Raw genomic sequence first — 27,294 nt, forward strand, 5'->3', positions numbered from 1 at the left:
TCTGGCTAATTTATATTTATAAATGTCATATTAATTTTTTGGAGGAAGCTGACTTGTGATTTAATGAAATCACAAACCATGCTCCATGGTGATGGAGCCCAATTCAAAGAGTTTGTCCTGGCTTATGGTGTCCACTTGCTGTCCCTGCATTGCCACCAGCACTGGGAGTGGGGAACATAGTGAGCAGCCTGCAAAAGAAAGGAGGGATGCTACACGGACTTTGGCTTTCTCAAAGGAGCTTAAAGAAAGTAAGTGAGAAATTAATTTTCCTTAAGCTTTTTTTTGAGAATCCTGTCACTTTCAAGCAGTGAAGTAAATTAGCAAGTTGAACAGATGTATTCCTCTTAACGTTAAGAAAATGTGAATTCCCATATTCAAGAAGCACCTCTGCTGTGTGACGTGTAAGACCTTGGAAGTGCACTGAAGGAGCTCTTCACCTCTGTTAATCATCATACTTCACTTCCCAGCCATGAACACACCTCTTATTTTTGAATGAGAAGAGAATATTGGAGTATACCACACAGGGCAAGGAACAGAGCTGCAGGAATATGATTCATCTGCAGTTTTGCATCTTAGTAACATGCTTGGTAGGATAAAAGATCCCTCTTTTTCTTCTCCATAGTCAGCTGTGATTGCTACCCCCCCATATCAGCTAGCTTTTTCTCATATTCCTAATATCTCCTGTTTTAAAGAAATAATACAATGTAAGTAGAGCAAGTTAGATCTAAAATCTCTGAAACTGGAATTTGCTGATTCATTTAAATTAAAATCTGTAAGAGAGAGTTTCCGAGAACTAGGGGAAATAAAAATCAGTAATTTCATTTTTTGTTTGCCACGGAAATTCTTGTTTTTCCTTCTTGATGTGGTACTGAAATACCTGATTTCGATATAGTGAGTCAGTCACTCATTTCACACTCTGCTTTCTGTATTCTTTCATTGGATGAGTGCCCATTGCTTCAAATTGGGTCAGTTTACCCTTGTGAAATCACTGTATAACCTTCTGCAATATGACTGATTTTGTGAAGCTGCAGATTGATGCCTTTTATTCTTCGATGAAAGAAAACAGTCTTAGAGCTGTCAGCACCGAATTATTGCACTGTAGCAATAATTCTGTGTCTCATTTGTAGCTGGGCTGCTTGTGCCACTTTTGTAATTATTCAGTCATTTATCCCGCTTCTCTTTCCTATTTCTGGTAAAAAGAAAAGTGGTACTTGAAGGAAAAGCAGAGACAATTTAAAAGAAAGTAGCATAAAATTGGCACCCTCATTCTGAGTCTGGATGTTAGAAACAGCAAACTAGCACAGAGCAGATCAGAAACAGCATTTTTCCATGGCACAGCTTTGGGTAGTGAAATAGAGACCACCATGAAATTGGGTGGTGGTGAAACGGTTATAGAAACAGCATAGTAAATTTAAGCCATGGAAGGTGAGATCCCACAGCTATACTAGTCAGATCACCCTTTACCCAGGTTGGACTGAGTCTCACCTATTTCAAGCATGTAATAGTTGTGGGGAAATGCTGTATCTCATGCTCTCCCCTGGTTTTCCTGAGCACTAAACTGAGTCTTCTGATAGTGAAGCAGCTGATGCATGTCAGCACCATTCCCCCCAGGAAGGGCAGCCAGCAGTACTGGATTGATCCTGTGAAGCTGAAGGAAGCACATGGGTGGTATCCCATGTAAGATCTCATGAGCACTGAGTAGTCCCATCCTGTGCCTCTTCACTCCCTTTTGCCAGTCAGCTCCTACTGATCCACCATGACTGTTGAAGCAGGATGAAAGCATTTCATGCCTTTTCCAAGCAGTAGTTGGCAAATGTAGTTAAAAACATCAACAAAAGTCAAACGATTTTAAATTACCACAGTATTTTTTCCCCTTGTTGGAACCACATACTAGTTGTCACAGTCTCCTCTGTGGAAATAAAAGATGTCTCTTCCCTTTAGGATTCCGTTTTTTCTCAAAGGAAGTTATTGAACCTCATTTCAATTTTAAGTCTTTCAATAGGCATTTACTGACAGGCAGAAATAGGCAGAAAAATTAAAATGTGCATTAAGTTTTAAAAATAAAACATCTAATTATTTTAAAATAAATCACAAGGTCTCTTCCAACCCAAACCCTTCTATGATTCTGTCATTCTATGTCTTTTATCACCTAAGGATGAGTAGCGTAAGAAAAGAAAAAGCCATCAGGTTGTGGCGAAGAAGATAGGATTTAAAAAAATGTACTTCCAAAACTAATTAATGCTTTTTGTCTTATCTGTCAGACTTAGTCTGATGTGCCAGGGTGATCGTGTTGGAACACTGGAATTCGCAGACACAAAAGGTTAATTTTCAGTATAAAAGTCAAGCCTGACCCAATCTGCTAGCTTTCTGTGACAGGTGATTATTTAGAGAAAGAAAATATGATAAACCTAATAAATCTGTGGTTTTGGTAGGACACTTAAAATGGTGGCACATGGAGCATTACTGTTTCATTTCAGGAGGAAGGAAATTTTCAGCAGTAGCTAGGAAATTGCTAAAGCAAATATCACAATAAATTGCACTGAAAGTAGAAGCATCAGGCTCAAGGCCAGTTCCTAGCTGAACTTTTAAATATATTTAGCTCCCATGCTTTGGCATGGACTAGGATTGCACTAGATAGAGCATAAGCTAAACTTGAGGAAACTGTCAGTTCAAAAGATAATCAGGATAGTAAACAGATGAACAGAGAGACTCGAAAGGTTTTTTCCTGTACGATGGGAAATTGCTGATCACAGCATGACCGTCAGATGCCAGTATAATCCAGCTGTGACAAAGACACATTTGCTTGTAGTCTGTATCAGGTGAAGTTTCCAGCAGAGATGAAGAATTACCTTACTAGAACATGGGTTATTTACCCGAGGAAGAACACTGGGAGAGGATATACATGCTGTCTATAAATAGATCAATGCTAGAAAGAAGTGAAGAAAAATCCTGCCAAAGTCCAGGAGAAGTTTTGGTGCAAGAACCAGAATGTTTAGACTGAATGTGAACAAATTCAACCTGAAAATTGGGGGGAAAGAGAAACAATTTGTGAAGTGTGATTCTGTAGTAGTCTTCCAGAGAGAACAGTATGAACAAAATACGTGACCAGTGTTAAAGGGAATCTAAATCAGGTTATAAATAGGATTGTGTCATATATATGCCCATAGCAGCAGAGGGTGGAACCTGGTGCTCTTGAGGCTCTTAGTTACATCATCCCTGCCAGACACAGGATCATAAATAGGGTAATGACTTTTTCAGTGAGGTATTTTTTGTATTTCTGTGAAAATTCTCTGAAGTCAGAATTCTTCTTACATAGTAATATGAGTCATCACAATCTTCTGGAATCTTGTATCATTTAACAAAGTATTTCCAGTGCCTTCCTCACAATGTCTCATACTTTTATGTGAAATCCTTTGTTGGGTCTACAATGAAAACATAGCAGTTGATTAGTTGTCATCATGCAGGAACTTAGGGAATTTTCCGATTTGCAGGACTAACTCCTGGTTTACAGTAGATCAGGCTTGTGCAAGGGCTCTATTTTCATTCCCATTTTTCTCCTACAGGACAGAGTCGTCCCTGAAAGGTGGAATTACGGAGGCAGCACTCTCAAAGTAACAATAAACTTATCTTACTTTACATTTATCTATTAAGTATATTTAATTAAACTGTGCAAAATTATATTCTTTAAATCGGAAAGGACCAGTTAAAGACGTAAAGGATGTGAATAATTTCATTTACTTGAGATGTTTGCATTGTACATCCTTATATCTGAACTAGTTAGATTATGCTCCCTGTGTGTTTAGTGGAGAGAATTTTAACACATGATAATTTTGAACAATTTTACCCATTTACATTAGGGTAAGACAAACAGCAGTGTAGAATTTCCTGTTTCTCACCTGGAGCTAACAGTTCAGTCCTTTCTGCACAATGGGTCATGAACTTTGGGATTTTATTGTCATAGCAGGTTCTGGAAGCAGGTTATATCAGCGGAATCAAAAAAGCAGTAGGCAAATAGGTGAACAGTATGTCCAGAAGCAGATACTAAACAAAATAGGCAGGAATGTACCCCCTTACATCCCCAACAGAACAGTGTGGATGTCTGGGAAGTAGTAGGCCAGCTCTCAGAAAGTGGGCTTAGTTACTCTCTTAAAATAGCACCATGTCTTGTTACTGTCCGAGATGGTAAGTGGGCTGCACAGGCTGTTGATTTGACCCAGCAGAGTATCACTTCTGTTCCTGTGACCTGTCCCTGTATTACAGATGTGCCCAGTGGCTCATTTGGTAATAAACATCTAATGCATCTAATGCACTTGACTGTAAATCATATCCTAAGACTCTTGAATTATTTCATGTTTCATAATATTCCTAAAATCTATACTGTTTCTTCAGTATTTCTTTCCAACACGTCTGTTATCTTGTATCTCACTAGACAGTGGGTTTTGATTACTACAGATGGGGCTTTGCTTTTTTTCCAACTGATGTTTTTTTCCTTCCCAGTAAGACATTAATAACTTGTGTATGTGTCTCATTCAGAGAGTGTCTTAACACTTCTAGAAGAGTGTTTATGTGTAAAAGAGCATGCAGTAAAAATCAAAGTTCCGTTATACAATGCAATCTCCTCTGCTTCCTTCCCACCTGCCTTCCTGCCTTTGTCTCAGCAAAACACCAGGCTCTTCAAGTTTTTTAGACCCTGATTCAGGCCAGCAATTTTCTTTTCATTGGAGTTTGGGCACCTAGTTAATAATTAAACTGCCAGCTGCTTTCCTTCCTGTAGCATCATTGATGGGACCACTATTCCATGTAATCTGTGAAATCTGTTAATTTCTAAATATCTAAAGCATCATCCTAATTGAAAGTATCCTGTCTTAAATCCGTTTTTTCAACATCCAATGTACTACATACTCGTTGAAGGTTGTGTTGGTATAGCTGTGGCTAATAAAGACCTTTTTCTCTAGGACAAAATGGCTGGACATCTCTTTCCCTACCTCCTGCGCCATCTGGGTTCTTTCAAAATGAGAGATTATTTTCCGGTTTGATTTTGATAACAGGTACAAAACTTGTCATGGTTTTGTAGCACTAGACTGTTTAAGGGTGCATCTACAATAGCATTACAGTACAAATCAGGAGTGTGTGTGCAACATGAATCTCCTTATTGCTTCCATTTGCTGCACTATGGTTTGTTGCCTGAAGTGGTTTTGGAGTACCCAATGGGATTGGTTTTGGATGAAAGCAATCTGAAAACTGCTTTGCAGGAGCACACCTAGTGTAATCCAGCTGCTAATAGTACTTTGATATTGGATATTTACATGTTACAATATACTGGTAGAATTTCCAAAGATGTGGTTATACCAAAACAAATGTCAATCCCTGACAAAATATTCAAAGTGTATCTGAAGCTGTGAGTTTACTGCTTTGTTAATGTTTTAATTTGTCCTTATGTTTCTGTATCTATATTTAAAATGGTCAAGGGAAAAAATAAAGTTTTGAGCCATATCTGGCATATAAAAATAGAGGATATTTGTTAAAAAAGGAAACAACTGTAGCTGTGACTTATATATCAACTTAACATTAAGCTTTATAGCAACTACATGAAAACATTTATTCAATATTAAGTCAGCCAACCTAGTTGGATTCCTTTTTTAAAAACAGGTGAAACCCACCTTAATTACTACAGATAATAACCAATATGAGGATTTTGTTTTTAAAGTAAGAATTAAATATTTAATTTTAAATACTTTTTGTTTGTTGCAGTTTTCTATAAGATTCCAACTTTTAGCTTAAATGGTGCTTTTTATTATGGTTGCAGACTACAAGAATAAAGCAGGAAAACTTTTATTTGTATGCTTTTGAATTAATACTCATCACTGTAGTAGAGCAGTTTTATATCTACCATTAAACATGGATTTAGAAACAGACATAAAGGGACTTAGTGATTGCTCAGAAGTGTATTTTGATGGTTTCAGCATGCTTTAGATGAGGTTCTAAATTTATTTCCCAAATCAAGAGGTATATAAATTGAATTCTGTTTAATCTTTGACTGTAGTAGAGCTAAAAGCTCCTAGAAAGGACTGGATAAATACACATAAATCATCCTTGCCTCTGAAGAAATGCAAAGATGCAAATTTTTCTTCCGCAATAAAATTGGTTGTCCCATTTTGTCCCTCCACTTCTTGACTGAAGTCATTGCTCTGTTGTTTGAGTCTTTAAAAATGTAATATCCCAAGAGTTTCTCTTCCCACAGTGAATCTCCTTTCCCCCATCTTTCCCTGCACTGGAATTTCCTTTTCTGAGTTCTGATTTGAACAGTTGCTATTGATGCACAGCTCTAATCTCAGATTGATTAAATGTAAAATCTAAGGTTATAGCAGAGTAAACTCAGGTTATCATGTTGTTAATGACTGAACTAGATTTGGTCATGAACAATCCAAATGTTTGGATTTAAAAAAATACTGTTGTAGAGATGACCTCAAGTAAGTTCCCTTCATTCTGAGCTGCATTTGCCTGTATTATAGTACTGAGCTCTGAGACAATAATTTTGTTCTGACCTTGCTTAACGATGCTCAGCTTTGCCCTGTGTGCACACACGGGTCTTGTTGCATGCCATTATCTGTCTGACAGCCTGAAGTTTTTGCAGTCATTAAACAATGTTGCTTACTTCATATTATTGTTTTTGTTTGATCCTCTTCATTTGGGGCTGCTGTGGTGTCTGATCTCTGGCAGCTTGTAGTACATTGGTTGCTTATACACTAACTGAATTTGCAATTCCTGTGTCAACTGTGTAGGACTGAACATCTCTATATTACTCATTGGTACCCTCATGTGGCAAAGATTTCTTCAAATTCCTTCTTCACTGTTGCTGCCCAGTGACTGTTGTTTCTTAGAGAGGAACTCACAGTGAGAGAAGCTATCCACTAGCACATTCATTCAGAAGTGCCTTCTGAAGCCACTTGGTGGGTAGCACCCAGTCTAACCACCACTGCTGTGGTGTTCTCATACCTCTGTCATTACCTTGTACCTGGGCACTGCAGCAGTTACTGTTTTGTTCTGAGATTTAGGAAGGACCTGTCAGTTTATTTTGGCAACAATGGAGCTGATATCTGGGTGCTGAAAAGGGAAAGGGTCTAGTTTATGTAGTAGAAACATTTTACTAACAGTACACATGAAACAATTCTGTACCCATTGTTTAATGTCTTCTCCCAGAAGAGGCTAAAGTTGTTGTCCTAGCCTCTTCAAAATTACTTTTCTTGTGAAAAAATTGGACAAGATCCTTATGGTACACTCTGGGGACCACCTATTGTAGTTGATTCTTCTGCTAAGCCCCAGCTATCGATATTCTTAAATATGCTGAGCTTGGTAATTATGCCTTTCACCTACTCTGTAATTTCTGGAGCACTGTGTTAAGTCTCCCAAGAGCAGCCCGTGCTCCTTTTCATACCCAGTGAACTGGCTTTCCTTGTTTTTGTGGTAACATGGCCTCTGCTGCTCCTGGGGAGGTAACAAAGTGCAAATAAAGTGGCCATGCCAGAACATGTGGAATAATGTGGCTACCTATGCCAGCCTTTTTTCAATGCTGGAGAGGTCAGGTTTTTTCCTGACCTCCACTGCCACTGCCGCTCCTTTAACGGTTTGGTTCAAGGCCTAATCCTGTCTACAAACATGGGTATAAAATCCTGGGAAAAAATGAACAAACTCAGAAGAGATCTGAGCACATGCAGACTTGTAGAGCAAGGAGCTCCTGCCTGACCAACCTAGTGGCTTTCTGCTGTGAAGTGACTACATCAGTCGACCAGTACCTGGGGGTACTAGTGGATCAAAAGCTGGACATGAGCCACCAATGTGCAGTTGCAGCCCAAAAGGCCAACTCCATCCAGGGCTGTATCAAAAGAAGTGTGGCCAGCAGATTGAGGGAGGTGATTCTGCCCCTCTACTCTGCCCTGGTGAGAACTCACCTAGAATACTGCATCCAGCTCTGGTGCCCCCAGCACAAGAAAGATGTGGTGGTGAGACACTGGAACAGTGATGCTCCAGAGATGTTGTGGGGGCTCCATCTCTGGAGGTGTTCAAGAGCAGGTTGGATGGGGCTCTGAGCCCTGTTCTAGTGGGAGATGTCCCTGCCCATGCAGGGGAGTTGGAACTTGATGATCTTTAAGGTCCCTTCCAACTTAAAAATTTCTGTGATTCTGTGATTCTGTGAAGGAGCTCCCTATTAATTTTGATCACTACTGATAAGGTGATTAGTCTACTTCTAAATATTTTATTCTTTACTGTAGTTCTTGATCTGTGCATCAATTAATTTAGAATTGATCATCCAAAGTTATGGCTTGTGCTTATTTTATTAACTCAGTCCTTTTTGAGTCTGGCTCTGGGTTAGTATCTCATGTGTTGATGAAATTACATAGATTTTACCGGTTTCTGATAGCTTTTCCCATGTTTGGATGCTATGAATATTGCATAAAGCTGGAGGACAGTGAAATCCTTGGGTGATGGGTGCATTTAAAGGGGCACTGTTATCCTATAAATGTGGGAAAAAATTCTTCCCAGTCTTGCCCTTATGACAAAGACAGCATACACTAAATCTGTTATGCCAGACTCTCAAATTTTGCTACAACAGGTGTGGTTTATGTTAACAGGATTCATTGCTCAAAAATAAACCATTAGCCAATAAATTCTGCTGTCTGCTTTTATGATAGGCCAGATTGAAGCATCATAAATGCCTGATCTTCATGCAATTATTTGTTGCTCCAGTAAGCTCATTTGTGTAGTTTGGGGATATTTTTACTGCCTCTGTAGCTGATGATCTGGACTCATAAACACTTTGGCATGAATACTCCTGCAATCCAGTTGCTTTTGGGACCATAGCACAGGAAAAGCCTCTACCCATTCATCTCTAGGTGATTTTCTGGGGCTTTTAGGGCAGCACAATAACGTACTTCAGGAATAATTTCTGACTGCCAGTTTGCCAGCCTTTCCCAACTCTTTAAACATGGATTTACCAAATCTAGTATCAGTTGATGTTCTTGTAATAATGGTATGACAGGAACTTGCTGTCTTTCTCCTGGGAATCTCTCAGCATTAAGTTGCACACAAAATTTTCCAGTACATCTCCAGGAGCAGATACATACTTTAGTGGGGTCGGTTGATGACAGTGTCCCTGCTCATTACAGGAGGTTGGACTAGATGACATTTAAAGGTCCCATCCAACCCAAACAATTCTATAATTTGATGATGATTCTATGAAATTATTTTGAATCTGCTGGTGTGCTCAGGATAGGATTTAGGGTTAATCATTAATACCAGGGCATAAGACTTCTACTCTGGGTGCTTTAAATGCAAGGATACTGGTAATGAGTAAGCTGGTTTCTTTATTCTATAATTTTCACCCAGAATCAATTAAAGAACAAACATTTCCAAGTGCTATATTGAGGAGTTGAATGTGCATAGATAGGTGTTTGCCTTACCTTTGTGCATCTACCAGAAACCATCAGTCACCTCTTCCAGAATTTTTACCCTTAAAGGTGTTGCAAAAGTTTACCTTTTATATATATTTTTTAATTTTGATTCTGCATTTAACAAAATATAGTTTCATTTTTTAAAACTAATGTCATTAGACTATGTAAGTTACTGTGGTTCTCCTCACTATGACTTTAGAGGAACAGGCTTCTGTCTTCTATTTTGGCTTCTGCACAGGAGATTGTTGTGAGTTGGGCAGGTTTTGGCTTCTGAAGCTCTGTTCTGCAGTTTGAGAACTTCCTGCAGGCAGTCTGCTACTCCTTCCTTTGTTGTTTTTTTTCCCCTCACCATCCAGTTTGTATAAACCTTCATGAAACCAAAGGTTTGGAGCCATAATAGACACCTTCTTCTCACCAGTACTGTTACAAATACTGTCCTTTCTAGCTTTTAGCATTCATTTAATCTCAGTGCTGTGACTTGCATTACTTTATTGGTTTTATATATTCTACATATATCTTTGATATATTAGTTGTATATGAGTTTTGTGAGAGTTTTGTATGCTTAATTTTTTTGCTCACAACTGTTTCTAGCACCATGTTACTTTCTCTCCAAGCAGAGTATGACTTAAAATCCATTAATGTGCTTTTTGGGTAATTAGGTATTTGGTTGCTGCAGCCATTACCAGTGCTCCCATTAAGGGTTCCTCCAAAGTCACGCTGCTTTTTTCATCCTCTTCATTCTGCACATTTTTCTGATGATTATCAACTCTTGCAAAGGGGTATCATTGTCTTGGTTTGTACTGTTTTACTACACCTTGTGCAGTTCTGTTTTCTTGCTTTTGTGGATTACAAGTAAGTTCTTCAGGTCTTTTTCGCTTCTGTCTTTTTTGAGCTATTTTGTGTACATGAGTACATCAGCAGGATTGGAGCCTGTCCTGTCCTTGAGGAGATTCATGCTCTGGTAGAAGGCTTTGCAGGTCATTCTCATTTCTGGAGCTTTTACATGTTTATATAGCTCCAGCACGCCCAAAACTATTTTGTTAGCAACGATTAAATTATATCTTGGTCATCCCCTAAATACTGCCTGAGCATTGTGTTCCAGATTCCAATCAGAGCTGAGTCTTTTATCAGGGACTATTTTAGCTGCAAGATTGTCTCTCATCTTTAAATCACTCAAACTGTTCTGTACTTTTATCTTCTTTTTGTACTCTGTTTAAGAATCTCTCGTATCTTTAATATTCACATGGGTGACAACATTCCTTGAACTATTTTTGTGCAGTTCCATAATTAATCTTTTCTGTCAGAGGTAAAGGAAAATGATTAAACACATCAAGTGTCTCAGAAGCACTTGTCAGAAATAAAGCTGTTTTTATCTTGTCTCTCATTGCTTCTCAAAGTCAAATGCCGCTTCTTTCTTTTCCAGATGACCTTTATATTTTCAGAGACTGTTACATCTCGAGAGACTTCAAACTGCTTTCACAGCCCACTCGTCTCTTGATGCTTTAGTTTATTTGGACAGGCTGTTGACTCCAGTGATTGTGCCAGCCTTCCTGTGTGGTGAGTGGAGGGGGACAGGCACTTTGTATCTCACTCTTGTCTGGCATTAAAAATGGCTTGGGTGAATTCACTGTCTTGACATGCATGTGAATAGCTCAGATACAGGTGATGACAAAAATCAGGTGAGATGACTGCCCCCCGAAGGTGTATGCCTGTGTTTGCACAGCCTCTGATGGTGATGTGGGATTTGCAGGGTGTGTTGCACAGTCCAGCTGCCTTCCCTCTGGCTGCCACATCAGGGTACCTACTGAGGAGGTGTTGTCAAGGCAGGGTGAGGGCCTTAACTCAGGGTTTGTGCCATAATGTCTTGGCTTTCTGTACTTCAAAGGAGACGTTTCCTGTAGCAATGTGACACAGTGTCACATTGTGGTCACTTTGGGTTTCTCTGCTGCGTATCTATCTGTGATAATGTTTGCTTGTGCTTAAACATACACTATGTGAAAGTACAAGCCTTCCCAGACTTTCATCTGCTATGAAATTCAAAATCAAAGTGTAAAAATAACTCTTTTCTAGTTCCTTATCTTTTAGATACCCTTATCTTTTTGGATTTTTGGATTATCTTTTTTTTCTCTTTTTTTTTTTTTCTTTCCTTCTGCTCATATTTTTGAAGTACCTGCAATGCATCTTGATGCCCGTGGCTTCCTTCATGCTTTCAGGTTGCCATCTTTTTATTCTGATGCTAGCAAGGCTCCTCTCTTTTGCCTGTGATGGTGAGAAAAGTTTTGTTTGCTGGTGTTTTTTTTTTGCCTTCAGGAAAATATTTAATGCCATCTTTGGTGGTTTTTCTGTAGAGGTGAGTATCATACCAAACAGAGGTATTAATAGGCCCTACAGCTTCAGGTATCTAGTTTAATTTTTCCTTCTCTACACATGTCATAGTATGTTTGTTACAAAGTCTTAAAACAGGAATGATCCTGCCTTATATATGGCAGGAATAAATTCATGCCATGCCACAAGACATCTTACAGTGACCAGCACAGTGTGAAAAACAGTGACTAAATTGTACTGAGAAGGGAATTGGAAGAAAACAGTGTAGTTCAGGTGTATGATCAATACTTAAAGCCATAATTGTAGCAAATTTTACATGAAGTAGTTGTAGACTGACAAATGTTCATTTGGCATTCTGTGTACCATTTACAAGTGTAATTCTGGTCCCAGGTTGTTGAAATTGGTAAAAGTACCAAATGTATTGAACTGATAATCATGAAATCACAGAATTGTCATGGTTTGAAAAGACCTACTGTCCATGCAGGGGGGAAAAAACCAAACCCAAAAAGCAAACAAACAAAACAAAAAAAACCCAGAACAAAACAAAACCAACCATGCCCACTAGGCATCCTCGAGTGCCACATATACAGGGGTTTTGAATACCTCCAAGGGTGGTAACTCCACCACCTCCCTGGACAGGCTGTTCCAGTGTCTAACCACTCTTTCAGTTAAGAAATTCTTCTTAATATCCAATCTAAACCTCCCCTGACACAACTTCAGGCCATTTCCTCTGATCCTGTTATTATTCACTTGGGAGAAGAGGCCAACACCCATGTCCCTACAACCTCCTTTCAGGTAGTTGTAGAGAGCAATGAGCTCTCCCCTCAGCCTCCTCTTCTCCAAACTAAACATCCCCAGTTCCCTCAGCTGCTCCTCATATGGCTTATTCTCTAGACCCTTCACCAGCTTGGTTGCCCTTCTCTGAACTCACTCCAGCAACTCAACGTCTTTTGTAGTGAGGGGCCCAGAACTGCACAAAGAACTCGAGGTGAGGCCTCACCAGTGAGGGGCATGATCACCTCTCTACTCCTGCTGGCCACACTATTCCTGATGCAGGCCAGGATGCTGTTGGCCTTCCTGGCTACCTGGGCACACTGCTGGCTCATGTTCATCGGGCTGTCAACCAGCACCCTCAAGTCCTTTTCCTCTGGGCAGATTTCCAGCCACTCTGCACCAAACCTGTAGCATTGCCTGGGGTTGTTGTGACCCAAGTGCAGGACCCACTATTAGGCCTTGTTGAACCTCGTATAGTTGTCCAGGTCCCTCTGCAGCCGTCCTACCCTTGAGCAGATCAACACTCCCATACAATTTGGTGTGATCTGTGGTAATGTTGGCTAACAGATTTTAAAAAGAAAACTAGAAATATGCATATTGGAGAAGTGATGATAAAGGAAAAATGAAGTTATTAAATGACTAATATATTATCTATAGCAAATTCCTGTACTTTATACATTAAGATAATAACCAGTTTAGAAATGTGGGAAGAGCCTTAACCAATTTCTAAATAGCTGTATCTGTTACTCAGTGTTAAGAATATAACTTGCTTGTGAAAGAACGTTTGCCCAAAGATTGTGGGAGAGAAAGCTACTTGACTTTGGCTGTAAGGGTGAAACATTACATGAAATGTGACATTCTTTGTTGCAGCTTTTGATTTCAATATTTCTTTTAATGGTATGGGGGAAAAAACACATATTTTTCCCTTTCTTGGTACAAGACACATTCTGACTAATCATATACTAGACTTTCCCATGTTGCTTCAAAAATTATATTCATTTTAGAAAAGTTTTTGATGCAGGACTAAAAAAATAATGGTGTTTTGGAGGTACGTTGGCCCAGTTTCTATTAATCAAAAAGCCTTTGCCCATCTTTTCCAATTAACTCTTCTCTATGTGTTGCTAAATGAGTTTCAGTAACACTTTTCTATTCAGTTTCATTAACATGCAAATAGAGTTAATACAGGATAGTTCATCTGAGCATGGAGAGCAGGTTATTCGTGCAGTTTATTTGTGAAATGAATAGTATTATTACAGGTTCAGAAGACACAAAACTTAAAATTGAGACAGCTTGTTCTAGGGGAATGAACACAAATTATGGAATCATGACGTTCCCAATTATAATTCTTGATTTGCTCTTGTGAATGCTATGCACTATAATAGATGTAAGTACTGAGAACTTGCAGAATGATACATATCAGTGCCAGTCTCAGGAAGTTCTTAATGATCTTGGGCAGGAATTTAGAGTAGTCAGGCAAACAGACATCTGTGTTTTACTGAATTGACTTCAGCTAATGATTCTTAGACTTTGTAGATCTGTCCTGCAATAGTGTGGGACATGGCTGTGCCAGACTGTGAAGCCTGTTTGCCTGTGTTGAGTTATTTCTGCTATCACTGCAAAAATGTGGACTTTGTAGGACTAGCCCACTCTTTGGCATTGAAGGGGGCTTTTCTGCCTTGTAAATTTGTTTGACCCTTCATCAAGGCTGGATTCTAGCATTATTGACTGACTCATGCAGGGATCTCTTTAAGGATGATCTAACGTGATTACTATCAGATTTTCACAAACTGAATTTAGGTAGAGTGTGATCTGAATAGGCATATTGGGTGGGTAAGTCAGAGGAAGAAGAATGCATCAACTTGAAAAAGGGTCTGAGCCTTGAACATGAGTGAAGTACAGACATGCAAATGGGCTTAGCTAAGCACAAGCTACATCTTGTGATTTTCTTTCACTTTTCTGATGATAAAAAAGGTCATGGTTTATTAGTGATGTAAGTATTTTAAAGGTAAGATAAGTGCTGTTTAAAAGCTTTCCTGACAGTCTGTTCCTGAAGAATAGACACTAGTAAGCACAGAGAGCCCCCATCCTCATTCTCAGCTTTCCCAAGAGCAGTTTAGCTCAGTTTAGCCTAGTCTCAGTAGGTTCAAGAATGTAGGGTAGTATCCCCCAAAAAGGTACTAGTCAAGTATTTGGTATCTAACAATATATGCTACTCTCTGAAAGCAAGTAATAATGACAAAACTCCTCAAATTCAGCAGTCTGGAAGCCAGCACACAGATTGTAGCAGTTATTACTTCTAACACACGGGTGACTGCACAACTCTTCCTAGAGCTAGTTTGTAACCAGCCTTTTTTAGTAAGGTTTTCCAGTCAAGCCAAGTGATCAAGCATATCTGTCTGAGCTAACAAGGAGCAAATTAAGACCCCTCAGCATCTTGCAAAACCAGGGACATGAAGTCACCATACTGTGTGTCAGTAAAAGCAGTGAAGTTTGGGTTTCCATGATCTTAATCCTAGTCAGACATTAACTAAAAATACATACCAACAGGTAAGTCACTGAGATCAGCAAGTAAGATTTCTGATAAATATCTGGGAGGCTAAAATCTGACTATAGTTAATAAACATCTGGGAGGTTTCAGTTGTCCCAGCAAAGGTGTGTAGGGTAATTTGAGACTACTATAGGATATTCTGCCTGGCCTCCAGTTGCTGCTCCAGAAAAACAGGGTATCCCATTGGGTTCTTAATCATGTCAGTCAGCCTCATATAGGTAAGAAATCTCAAAAAGGTCTGGGCACCTTCATTAAATCCTACCTCTAATTCATAAAGTCAATGGGACCTAGGTAGTGGTCCTGCTGAGTGCCATGATACGGCTGCTGTACTTCACTGGGGTATCACTCACAATCTACTCATTAAGTAGATTGACTTGGAGTGGGATTCTGTTAGCTTGGTAAATGTACTACCCTGTGAAGCTTCCCAGGCTATTTAGCACCTCTGCTTTGAAATGGCAGATGTGACATAGGCCTGTATCATTCTGGAGTGGCAGAATGATACACAGTGCCTGTGTTCAGGCAGCTGAGTGGAGCCTGAGATCTCCATTTGCCTGCAGGAGCATCTTGGGCATCTAGCTCACATGTGATCAGTGAAATACAAGGTGTGTTCAGCTCAAAAGGAGTCCCACCCTAGGAGTAGGATTCATTTGCCTGAAGATAGTTATAGGTGTAAAATTATCATTTGACACATCCTATAGTATCCCATGAGAGATGTGACTTAGGATTTCTGAGAGACTTGCAGCTTTCTGAAACTGCAGTTAGAGGCTGGAATACTCTGAATTCTCTAAAACTGCATTAGACACCTAAATTTAGGCAAATGAATTCTGTCCCAGATTTTCATAGAGACTCTTTGCTCTGTCACTGGCATCTTCCAGCTTTATTTCTACGCAGTTTTGAACTGTTTCATTAATCTGTGTCCCCAGAGCCTAAGGGACTTTGATACCCTGTTTTCTACATTTAGCTATTTTTTATTGGGAATAGTATAATCCCACTTCATGCACACTCCAGGGGCAGACTTTTAAGTGGGCTTCTTCTTGCTTGCTTTCATCTGTCTGTAGAACATGTCTAAACCAGCAGGATTTGTGTGTCATCAGTGGAGAGAGATGGACTCCCAAAGAGTGATGCACCCTGCATATCTGAGACACTAGTCTTCTCATTTCCTATGACTAGATTACCTGTTTAGGAAGTAAAGTTCCATGAGATGATCCCACATTGTTTCACTTCCTATTTTTTAATTGCAACAAGGGAGCAAAAAGCACCTCCTTATCTGCGGAGAGGGATAACCTGTGAGGTTCCCTTCCTCCTTGTTTCATGGTAGAATCAAGGATACTGAAATGCTGGAAGATCTCTCCACACTGATAGGAATAGGAAAGGCTGAGAGTTAGGAGGCAAGTCCTCCACAGTCCTGAAGGTGCTTGATGAGTGGGCAGCATACTTGAAAGTGCAGATGACAGATGAAACGGTGTGTTTGAGAGTGTGCATAGTGATATCTTAACATTTGAGACAGGAAATCTGGAGACGAGTCAGGTCTGACAGAGGAAGAATATATGCACATTTATATGGGAAAATCTGGATGTGCAAATTTGAGTTGCAAGTGGTGGCACACTTGTTCCCAATCGTATTTTTAAATAATATTTCAAGTGTTGTGTGTGTAGTGTTTTGATCACAGTGTGTAAAGTCTTTTGCTCTTTCATCAGCATAATGGCGCTTCACCATGAAGTAAAATTAAGTTTGTGCTTAGGTCAGCTCTCATTTTCAACATGCAACTTTGAAGTGGTTACTATATTTAGTTTCTCACTACCATAAAAACCCATTGTATTAACATACACAGATGGTAGGACTGCATCACATTTATTTGAGCTATTGATGTATTACAAATGAAGTTTGTTGAAGTTTGCAACAGAGAGGTTGATTCAGATACACAGACATAGGTGTGTATCGTGATTCAGAGTTTCCAAGATCGTTCTTTATGGATTTTGGTAACCAGTCTAAAAGGGCATGGGTCTAATTTCCTCTAGAGCCAGTGTCAGATCTGCACAGATGTTTTATATACCCCATGATGACTCAAAGGCAGCAGGTTTCTGTATGGGGGCAGCTGAACTGAGCCTTGATTATTGATCTTACCTTTAGTTGTCCTTCACTTACAATTGCTTTCCTCCCAGCAGTGAGAATTAAAATTCTGCAAACACAGTAGAATGACAGAATTAATTCTTTTTCCTGGGTAATTAACAGTGTGTCAAAAAGTATTAATAATCTTAATTGTTTAATGTTCTAGTAATGTTGGCAACTGGAAATCATTGCAGTTCAAAGCTTGAATGGGAAGAGTGTAAATAAAGGAAACTCTGAACAGGAGCTATCAAGATATTAATGATAAAATCTGCCAACATATTAACTGCATGGAGTGGAATTGTAAGGCTATCTGTATGGCTTTATGCTCCAAGGATAGTTAAAAATGCTTGTGACATTTTGATGAATAATGTGTCATATATATTCATCGCACCTGTATGGCAAGAATGGAGGTTCATGTCATCACAGTACATATGAACAAATACTAACTGATAAGTCTCAAAATGCAAATACAATCTTGGGTTACCAGGTAGACTTTATTCTAATGAATTAATCTAATTTTTTACCTTTTTATAGATGACCTAGAAAAAAGCATTACAATGTATGTGACAAAAAAAATGGGATATTAACTCACAGAGCAATCAAAATTCTTTGACAAGCAAAGTGCAAAGAAAATATGTTTTAGATGGTGAAGGGCTCTGGATATAAGGTAGTTCAGATGGGTGTATGCCCACAGTGTAATGCTGTGGCCACCTAATCAGAAGTAGTGTATCAAATTGTCTCTGGTTTTTACTGCTGGCAAGGCTACCACTGGCATCTTATGTCCAATTCTGCTTCTGCAGTTTAAGGCAGATGATGACAAATTGGAAGAGAATCAGAGAACAGTGAGAATGGTTAGAGTGCTTGAAGCTGTGCCTGAAGATAATGCAAGGCTCCAGGAACTTAATCTATTTAGCTTTCAAAGGGAACATCAAGGGACTGTTTCAACTGACTCTATAAGATCATGGGAACAAAATTTGGTAGAAAAGATTTCCTCACAGTAACAGATAAAATTATACCAAGACAAGCGCTTGAAACCTCATGCTAGAGGTAAATAGCAAATTGTAATAAAACAAATTAAACTGAATTATTGGAGTAACTTTTGAAGAGGTGTGGTAAATTGTTTTACCTCAGACTTCTAAAAATCCAGATCAGTAGTTTCTCCTAGACTGTGTGTTCTGGTTCAAAGAGGAATAAATTCACCGGTGTTTCTTTGTCTTATATTGAGAGATCTGAGCAGTTCTTAGGAATAGACCTTCCTGCTTTATATATACGTGAATCTTCAGAGAAAGTTATACTCCTATAATGACAACATACTTTGAAACATATTTAGTTAAATGCATTTTCATTTTTGTAAATACTGGAAGTATGTGTGAGCTCAATAATAAAAGCTAATAAAGGTGTCTAGCTAACTGCCAAAAGTGTGTTCAGTGCATGGAATAGTATCTCATGGAAAAGTGAGATGCTGTTTTCCCTGATCAACTATCATTTTCTAGTTGGTGTATGGTATTAATATGGCATTAAAGAAAAGTTAATTTAGAAGTAGTAAATTCTCCCTGAATGAATAAAGGTGAGGCCTCAAATGCTGTGTGTATGTGGTTTTTACATGACACTGGATGTCAGTACTTGAGACCAATTGTGTTACTTATAGTGGAATTTCAGGTGCATTGATTGCAGGCTTTCTTTTCAACAGGCCCATGCTAAAGTCTGGCATCTCTACAATGACCATTTTCGTCCAACTCAAAGAGGAAAAGTGTCCATTGCCCTTAGCTCCCACTGGATAAAACCTCAACGTATGACTGAAAAAAACATAAAAGAATGTCAAAAATCCCTTGATTTCGTGCTTGGCTGGTTTGCTAAGCCCATATTTATTGATGGTGACTATCCAGAAAGCATGAGGAGCAACCTCTCATCTCTGTTGCCTGAATTCAGTGAAGCTGAGAAGAATTATATCAAGGGAACAGGAGACTTTTTTGCTCTTTCTTTTGGAGCTACTCTGAGTTTCCAGCTTTTGGACTCCCACATGAAATTCCAGCAGTTGGAATCAATAAGCCTGCGGCAGCTTCTTTACTGGATAAGCAGTGAATATAACAACCCCCAGATATTCATTGTGGAGAACAGCTGGTTTGTTTCTGGTAGCACCAAGAGAGATGATGCCAAATATATTTACTATCTCAAAAAGTTCATTATGGAAACTTTAAAAGGTAGGACTGATGTTCTATTAATAATGTGCTTGACAAAATTATAATGCAAAATAGCCTACAAAGACTTGTTAAAGTGAAAGTGATGACCTTTAAAGGTCCCTTCCAACCCAAACTATTCTGTGATTCTATGATTAAAATGATTGCACTCAGATCATCAGAATCTGCCAAATCCAATGTAAATACTAAAGTTACCCATGCAATACCTATGGGAATCTCATTGAGAAAGAGCTACAAAAGGCATATTTTTGGCTGTGAGCACTCTTGTTGGACAACATTAAAGAACAAAGACAAAGGCAAATGTGGTCTCTCTCAGAGACTTAGGACATGTCAGTGCAGTGCAGTAAAACACTGTAATGTAGAGATTTTGTAAGCTTTTCACCACAAGATTCACTCCAGCAGTCGTGGGGCAGTAAAATGGCATTGGAACTAAAGGTTCAATGAGAAGCAAGAAGAATTAATTTAGACCCAGAGCCACATAAATGTGGTTTTGCTGCTTCCTAGGTCTAGCCAGTATCTTTGCTTGATTGTGTATATGCACTGGTTCTGACAAAACTGTTGTATCCATATATATATATATATCTCCATTTCTGTATCTATGTTAACAAGCAAGTGCAGCCCTGTCATAGCAAGCCAGTAGAGTAAACAGAGTTGGTGCTGAGGGCCCAATGTCTACACTGTGAGCATTCCTGAGGGCCATTTCTGGATTAATTTCAACCCAAAGGAACCAAGGTCATGCATCCTGTGTCCACTCCGTGATGTGAACTGAAATGTAAGGAGGGAGATTTGCTCAGAAGTGTGCTCCTGGTTTTGGTTGAGGTGCTGATGTAGATGCTTATTATGACATTGCATGCTGTGCACAAGCTGACAAGCTCTGTACATGATATATATTTATTTTTAAATTTAATTTTTTTTTCTTTCAGAAAGGTTCTCTTTATTTGGGATTCACAGCCCTAAATCCTTTTATGGTTTACATTATTGAGCTTGCTTTCCACCTCCCCACCCTACACCCTCCCCCCAGTACTATTTCAGGTTTAATAGAGTAAATAGAGCTGTAGTAATATAAAGTAATTAAATATTAATTAGAGGTGCTAATTGTTTGGAGATGTCTTCTCACATAGGTGAGTATCTAACCATTTACTCTAGGGTCAGATTCACTTCTCTGCTCTGTCTCTGGTGTGACAAATAAATTGATTGTTCCTTGTAAAGTGGAGTGTGTTAATCAGGAGGGCATGAAGGCTCCTCTGTGCCATGTTGACTAGCCAAGGGGTTAGGTTGTTATATGGGGAGTTGGCAGGTCTGAATTCAAAGAGTCTTAAGGACAATGGGAACAGCCAGGCCCCTGACAAGTTGGGACTGAACCATTCTCAGGTATGTCCAGAGGTAAAACAGATCCTTGGGCACCTTCCATGTGGAAGGCTTCCATGGCTTCCACCCAGCTCACCTTCACGCACTGTTGGACAGCGTCTGAGCAGTGTTTTAAGGACCTGTATTTGATACTTACAGGTCTTCCAATTTTCCTTGGACTATTTCTATACTAGTGAGCTAAACAGAGCAAGAGCTGAAGTGCTGTTTAATTTTTAATCCAGTTCTGGCAGAGTTCTGGCCTGCACAGCAGCACACTTCTAGGCATGCTGGAGGGGATTGCTCAGTGATTTCCAGGAGGTAGTATGGACAAGGCCATTCAGTTTCAGAAGCAAGGAGAGTTTAGGTTTCAGTCAGCCTGGCTTGCACACCAACAGACAAAGAAAAGAGGGGAGATAGACAAAGGAAAAAGAAAAAAAGAAAAAAACTCAATGAAAACTGGTTTGTTGTTTTGTTTGTTGGGTTTTTTTCAGTAAAATGCAATTCATGCGAGATGCTAGAATGGAGACTTACAAACTTGGGAACTTCCAGAATTTTTTCAAGTTTGTTTTTTTTTCATAGGTGACACTTAAAAGTGGATGTATTTTTTAAAGAAAGATTTGAGGAGAATTTTTATGAGGTGCTCAGGAAGTGTGGGAGTGTTGTGTGATGTCTTACAGAAGGGATGGATGAGATGCTGTTCAAAGCAAAATTCTCACTGAGACCATTTCACAAAGTGGACCTGTATTGGCATTTACTCTGCTGGTACAGCAGATGTCATCATGGATGCATGCAGAGGTTAGAAAAATAGTGGCATTTGCCAAACACAAAAGAATGATGACTCTAGGAGGAGAAATACTCAATTTCCTTAGTCATTTTTTCATGACCTCTGATAGAGACTAGGCCAAATTTATTGCTTATTTAACCACAGTTCATTTAGTTGATTCAAAGAGGGCTACAATCAAGAATCCATGTGGTCCTTCATAATTAATTGTAATGAGGTATATTAATAAAACCAGGAAATGAGGATCTTGATATTCTGGTTGCCTGAAAGAATGCTTTCAGTGTTACTAGGCTGGAAAACACTGTGTTCAGTCAGTACACGGTTTAGGTTGACAGAAGATAGTGAGTAATTAAGATAAACTCTGCTAGCTACAGAGCCAACCTCAAGTTCAAAAGAGCATTTAGGAATGTGCTTAAATGAATTGCTGAATTAGGGTGGGTCTAATTATGTAATTAACATAAGCACACTCCTTTATGCTTTCCTGAAGCTGAGTCTTGCCCAGAAACGTTTTGTTGAATCTCAGTGTATAATACAACTAAAAGTGAGTATAATTTAGAATCTCAAAATAAAACTGTAAAGCTGGCAATACTAGCAGATGCCAGTAGACCCTGATTTTAACAAAGTGTGTGGTGATTCTCTAAAGTTAAACAGTTGACCTGGAACATATAAATATTTTTAGAAACTCTTAAATGATTAAGCTAAAAAATACTATGCCATAAAAGGTCCAAAGATACAGATTTCCCAAATAAAAAAGGTCGTCCTGCATTACCACTTTTACTTAAAATCTTTGGTAGTAAAAATTCATCAGCACACTAGAAGTGTTGTAATTAGTTTTCTCAGTATGTATTTGTAGCGGAAGGGAAAGATCAAAAAGAGCCTAACTTTTGTTTACATACAGGGTAGTGCTGCATTAATGGCACTTAGGTTGCCCCAGAGCAGCTGCAGTGCGTGCTTAGCAGGGAGCAGGGAGCACAGGGCAGTTCCTAGCTCAGTTGCTGCAAACAATTGAAGCATAGTTTGCTCTGCTCTGAGGCTGAGGTTTGGCACGCCTAATTAGCCAGCACTGCTCAAACCACGGCTGGACTGCTTCTCTTTCTAAATCTGTCTTGTTTAAAGCCAAGCCAGGTACCTCTTCTGCCTTGCACAGTGCACCCATGCCATGGCAGCTCCCTGAGTGCAATTGAAATATTGTCCCTGAAGAGGCTTTGAGGCAGGCCCCCAGATACTTATCTGACCTATTGCATGGTTCTTGCACATGAACACTGCAAACACTGCTGATACGGGGTAATCTACAGAGGAAAAATGAGCACTGTGGTAAGTTTGGGTTTGTTCTCTCCTCAGCCATCCGGTACGATGGAGTTAATGTGTTTGGCTACACAGTCTGGTCCCTCCTGGATGGCTTTGAATGGCACAGGGGATACAGCATTCGGCGTGGATTGTTTTATGTTGATTTTCAAAGCCATGACAAGAAGTTGATGCCCAAATCTTCTGTTTTGTTCTATCAAAAGCTGATAGAAAAAAATGGCTTCCCACCTTTGCCTGAAAACCAGCCCATAAAAGGGATTTTTCCCTGTGGCTTTGCTTGGGGGATTGTTGACAACTACATTCAGGTGAGTCTGATGATAAAACTGACAGGTTGTCCAGCCAGTTCAGTGCACAAGTTCATATTGATAAATATTCTGGATAGCGTGTCTTTGCTGATACGTTACCACAGTGCTGCAAGGAGATGAGTACAAGGCTTTTGTAACAAACACAGTGTCTTTCAGCCTTCACTAAACTGTCTGCTTGTGACCACAGAGATCCAGTCAGATTGAGATACTAAAAATAACATTTTAGAAAAACATGGAAGTTGAAAGGGATCTAAGGTTCATATTCCCTGGATGTGGTGTTATGTGATCAGTTACTGCAGGTCAGTCCTTTTTGAATGAAAGTTGATTAGATCAGCTAAAGTGTATTTCCACGTGTCCTAGTCTATGAAATGGGAAATATGACTTCTTTTTCATGTCCATAATTTTAATGGTAATATATTGGTCTGTTTGGATAATACATGGTTTAGAAAACTTCCTGAAAGCTCTTAAAACTTCCATGGCGTGTATCTTATGAATATATAATATTGGTACTGTTGATAGAGGGCTTTTTGGTAAAAAAAAAAGTAAACAATGTTAGATTTAGATTAAATTCCTGTATTCCGTCTTCGCCATTTTATGTAGTACTGTGTCTGATGGAGGCCTGCAGTCCCCCTGGATAGCACTTAGATAGATCACGGATCAAATTAATCACTCTCACTCTTTATTTCAACTAAATATGATACTTTGGGAGAACCTTTCAAATTTCAAGACTTCACAGCATGTGTAAAAATTGTAGCTTAGTTATGGTCTCTGTAACAGTTTGTAATTCTCAAATGCTGTTTTGGCTTGCAGGGCTTCTCTAACCACAGTAAAGAGTTGCAGTTAATTTCAGTGTTGAGGCTTGATCCAAGAACAGAATTTTTTATTTAGATTTTCCACAAAGACAGAATCTTTCTTAAGGCTAGAGCATAGGGGGCTTGATTGTTTTTTATAGCTCCAAAAGTAAGATCTGACTTTGTTCTCTCAAAAAATACTACTGTCTCCTTACCTGGTACACTGATTCCCAAGGAAATTTAACAGTAATTATCCTCCTAGCTCCCAGATAGATTAGGAATTGGAAATGGAATGGCTGCCTTTGGGATCAATAAGAGCTATAAAGTTGCAGAGTCAGTCAGCCTAAAACAGTTTAAAAATCCCTCCCACTTGCAAAACCTTCAAAGCTGAATATTTTCATTTCAGAGGGCATTCAAACATTTGATGCTGTAAGGCTTAGGTAGTGTGATTTGCAGATGCATCACAGTGGAAAAACTCTTTTGACAGCATTCCCACAGTATTAGTGGCAATGCATGCTTTAGTAATCTACAAGGGACAATTCTCCAGAAAAGCAATTTCCCGCAGACATGGTGTTTTTTATTACTTTCTTCTATAAGCACAGTACTGACCTCTCCGGAGAAAACAGCAGCTGATTTTCACCAGCTTCTTTATACAGTCTGCAGAGCCTCAGGTACAAGTTGAACACTGGTTGTAGGCTGACACCTGCTTTTCAAACAGAGGGCAGGGACAAGGAAGTCTGAACTCAGGGGAACCTCACACCAAAAAAAAAAGGAAGGAAAAAAAATGTGGGACCAGTATCTTGTATTTGGGTCTTTCTAGAGTATGAATGAGGAGATTTTACTCTGTGCATTACCCTGAGTAATTCACTTTCCCATTTTCTAGTCATTACTGTGTTTGTGGTATTAATTAAAAAGTTAAAGTGTATTTCTGTGGGACCCCAAGAAGCTCATCTTCTGCTGTGTCCAGTATGCCATACAGGCCATTCTGACATCTGAAGCCCTAAAACACTTATAGTAAATGCATTTATTGTTGGAATAACATACTCAGAGGCCTGAAAAAAATTGATTTAGACATCAACAAACTGCTGACATGACTTGGAAATGAGTTCAGTATGAGTTAAATAAAAAAGGATGTCTTTAGCAAGAAGGAAAAAAATTGCTTGTCAACTGAATTTGTGCTAAAAATCAAGTGCAGAGCATTACTCATCTTTCATTACAGTCAGGAAAAGAACTGAACAGAGAAATGATGTAGCATTATTCCTTTTACTGTATTCAGGGAGTGGTCTTAAAACAAAAGCCACAGAGTAATTTACAACAGATAGTCTCTCTGTAGGTCCTTCAGTATAGCTTCTTAATCTTGAAAGAAAAACATTTTGAAAATTCCTGTAGGCTTTGCTGAAGATCTGCTCCTGTGGAGATCTATTGCAGACGTAGTGCTTTATCCCTGAGCAATCCCGTCTTTCCCATACAGACTGGCACAATCTGGAGAAGGTATAAGCATGGTGACCATTCACATAAGGTTGTTTGGAAAGTACGATCAAGAATTATATGTAGATTTGGTACTTTTCTGGGGTCACATGTTAACAGCTGATTAATTCATTCATATAAGCCAGAGATGTTTTTGTGTCAGAGACACAAGGGAAGTACTAAATGCCGTGTTTTGACTTAGGATATTCTTTCATTACCTTGTGCCTGATGGTTATGATGTTCCCACCTACCTAGAACCAACAGCTTAAATCTGGTATGTTTCTTATTCTACGTAGGTAGACACGACACCCACCCAGTTTCTTGACTCTAGTGTTTATGTGTGGGATGTTCACCAGACAAAGAAGCTTATTAAAGTGGATGGAGTTTTCACCTCGAAACGCAAGCGTCACTGTGTTGACTTCGCTGCTATCAGGCTCCAGATCTCTCTTCTGCAGGAAATGCATGTCACACACTTCCATTTTTCGCTGAAATGGTCTTTAATCCTTCCTTTAGGTAACCTTTCTCTGATCAACCACACACTTGTACATTATTATCAGTGTTTTGCTAGTGAACTTCTCAGAGTTAACATAACTCCCGTTGTTGCTTTGTGGCAACCTATGGTTGACAATCAAGAGCTTCCAGTTTCCCTTGCCAAATATGGAGCCTGGGAAAACCCAGACACCATTCAGGCTTTTGTTGAGTATGCCAAATTCTGCTTTACAAGTCTTGGGGACCACGTCAAATTCTGGATCACAATGAATGAACCATCTGTGAAAAACCTGACATATACTGCAGGGCACAACCTGTTGAAAGCCCATGCGAAAACATGGCATCTCTATGACAAAGAATTCAGGAGATCTCAGAAGGGTAAAATATCTATAGCTCTGCAAGCTGACTGGGTAGAACCAGCTTGTCCCTTTTCCAGGAATGACCAAGAAGTTGCTGACAGAATTTTAGAGTTTGACATTGGCTGGCTTGCAGAGCCCATCTTTGGGAATGGTGATTACCCACAGGTGATGAGAGCGTGGCTTCACCGAAGAAACAGTATTGACCTGTATAATTTCCACTTGCCTTATTTCTCAGAAGATGAAAAGAAGTTAATCCAGGGCTCATTTGATTTTTTTGCTTTGAGTCACTACACCACTACCCTTGTGGGATGGGAGAAAGAAGATGCACTAAAATATGACCACTATCTTGAAGTTCAGATGATCAATGACATCACATGGCTCCACTCCCCCAACAGAGCTGCAGTAGTGCCCTGGGGACTGCGGAAATTGCTCAAGTGGGTTAAATCAAAGTATGGTGATTTCCCAATTTATGTTATGGCTAATGGAATTGATGATGACCAGAATATGGTGCATGATAAGCTCAGAGTGTATTACATACAGAACTACATCAATGAAGCTTTAAAAGGTAAGGAACTGTAGGTGGTTTATATGTCACAAATCCCAGTGTTAGTATACACTGTGTGATAGAACATGTTTAAATTAAAAAAAAGGAAATCCTGTGTAGACTACTCCATAAATGAGATGTTATTACAGCAGAACAGACAGTTTTTAGTTTTATTCACAATTGATCAGTGTTGCTAAACATCAGGAAGACTGACCTTGCATATATTCTGCATAAGACAGCAGAAGAACTCTTTTTTGGTTTAATGAAATTCATGTGGATGTTATGTGAATAGCTTCACATGTATTTAGTCAGAGATTTTCTTCTTATTGCACTTGTGCTGTTGTTTTGCTTTGTTGCTTTTCTCCACTGATGTGCCTCAGGGCTTGGTATGAGTTCTGTTCCTCAGCTGTCTCTGTATCTTATCCAACAGTGATCTTCATAATAATTCATCTATCTGCCTCATTATGCCATTTCCTGGACTCCTTCCTGCTATTCAGAACGCA

At 39.2% G+C, this 27,294-nt stretch overlaps 1 protein-coding gene across 1 annotated transcript in view; it reads left to right on the forward strand.

The window, feature by feature from the left end:
- The window catches only part of KL (klotho), a 155,544-nt gene that overhangs the window by 121,379 nt on the left and 6,871 nt on the right, over window positions 1–27,294 (forward strand). Inside the window, exons 6-8 of the mRNA XM_051608490.1 lie at window positions 18,896–19,406; window positions 22,873–23,141; window positions 25,696–26,812. Coding sequence (XP_051464450.1) covers window positions 18,896–19,406; window positions 22,873–23,141; window positions 25,696–26,812 — 1,897 coding nt within the window. The remainder of the gene's footprint in view (window positions 1–18,895; window positions 19,407–22,872; window positions 23,142–25,695; window positions 26,813–27,294) is intronic.

This window comes from Apus apus, chromosome 1 (assembly GCF_020740795.1).
Source record: "Apus apus isolate bApuApu2 chromosome 1, bApuApu2.pri.cur, whole genome shotgun sequence".
In the NCBI taxonomy this organism is placed as follows: domain Eukaryota; kingdom Metazoa; phylum Chordata; class Aves; order Apodiformes; family Apodidae; genus Apus; species Apus apus.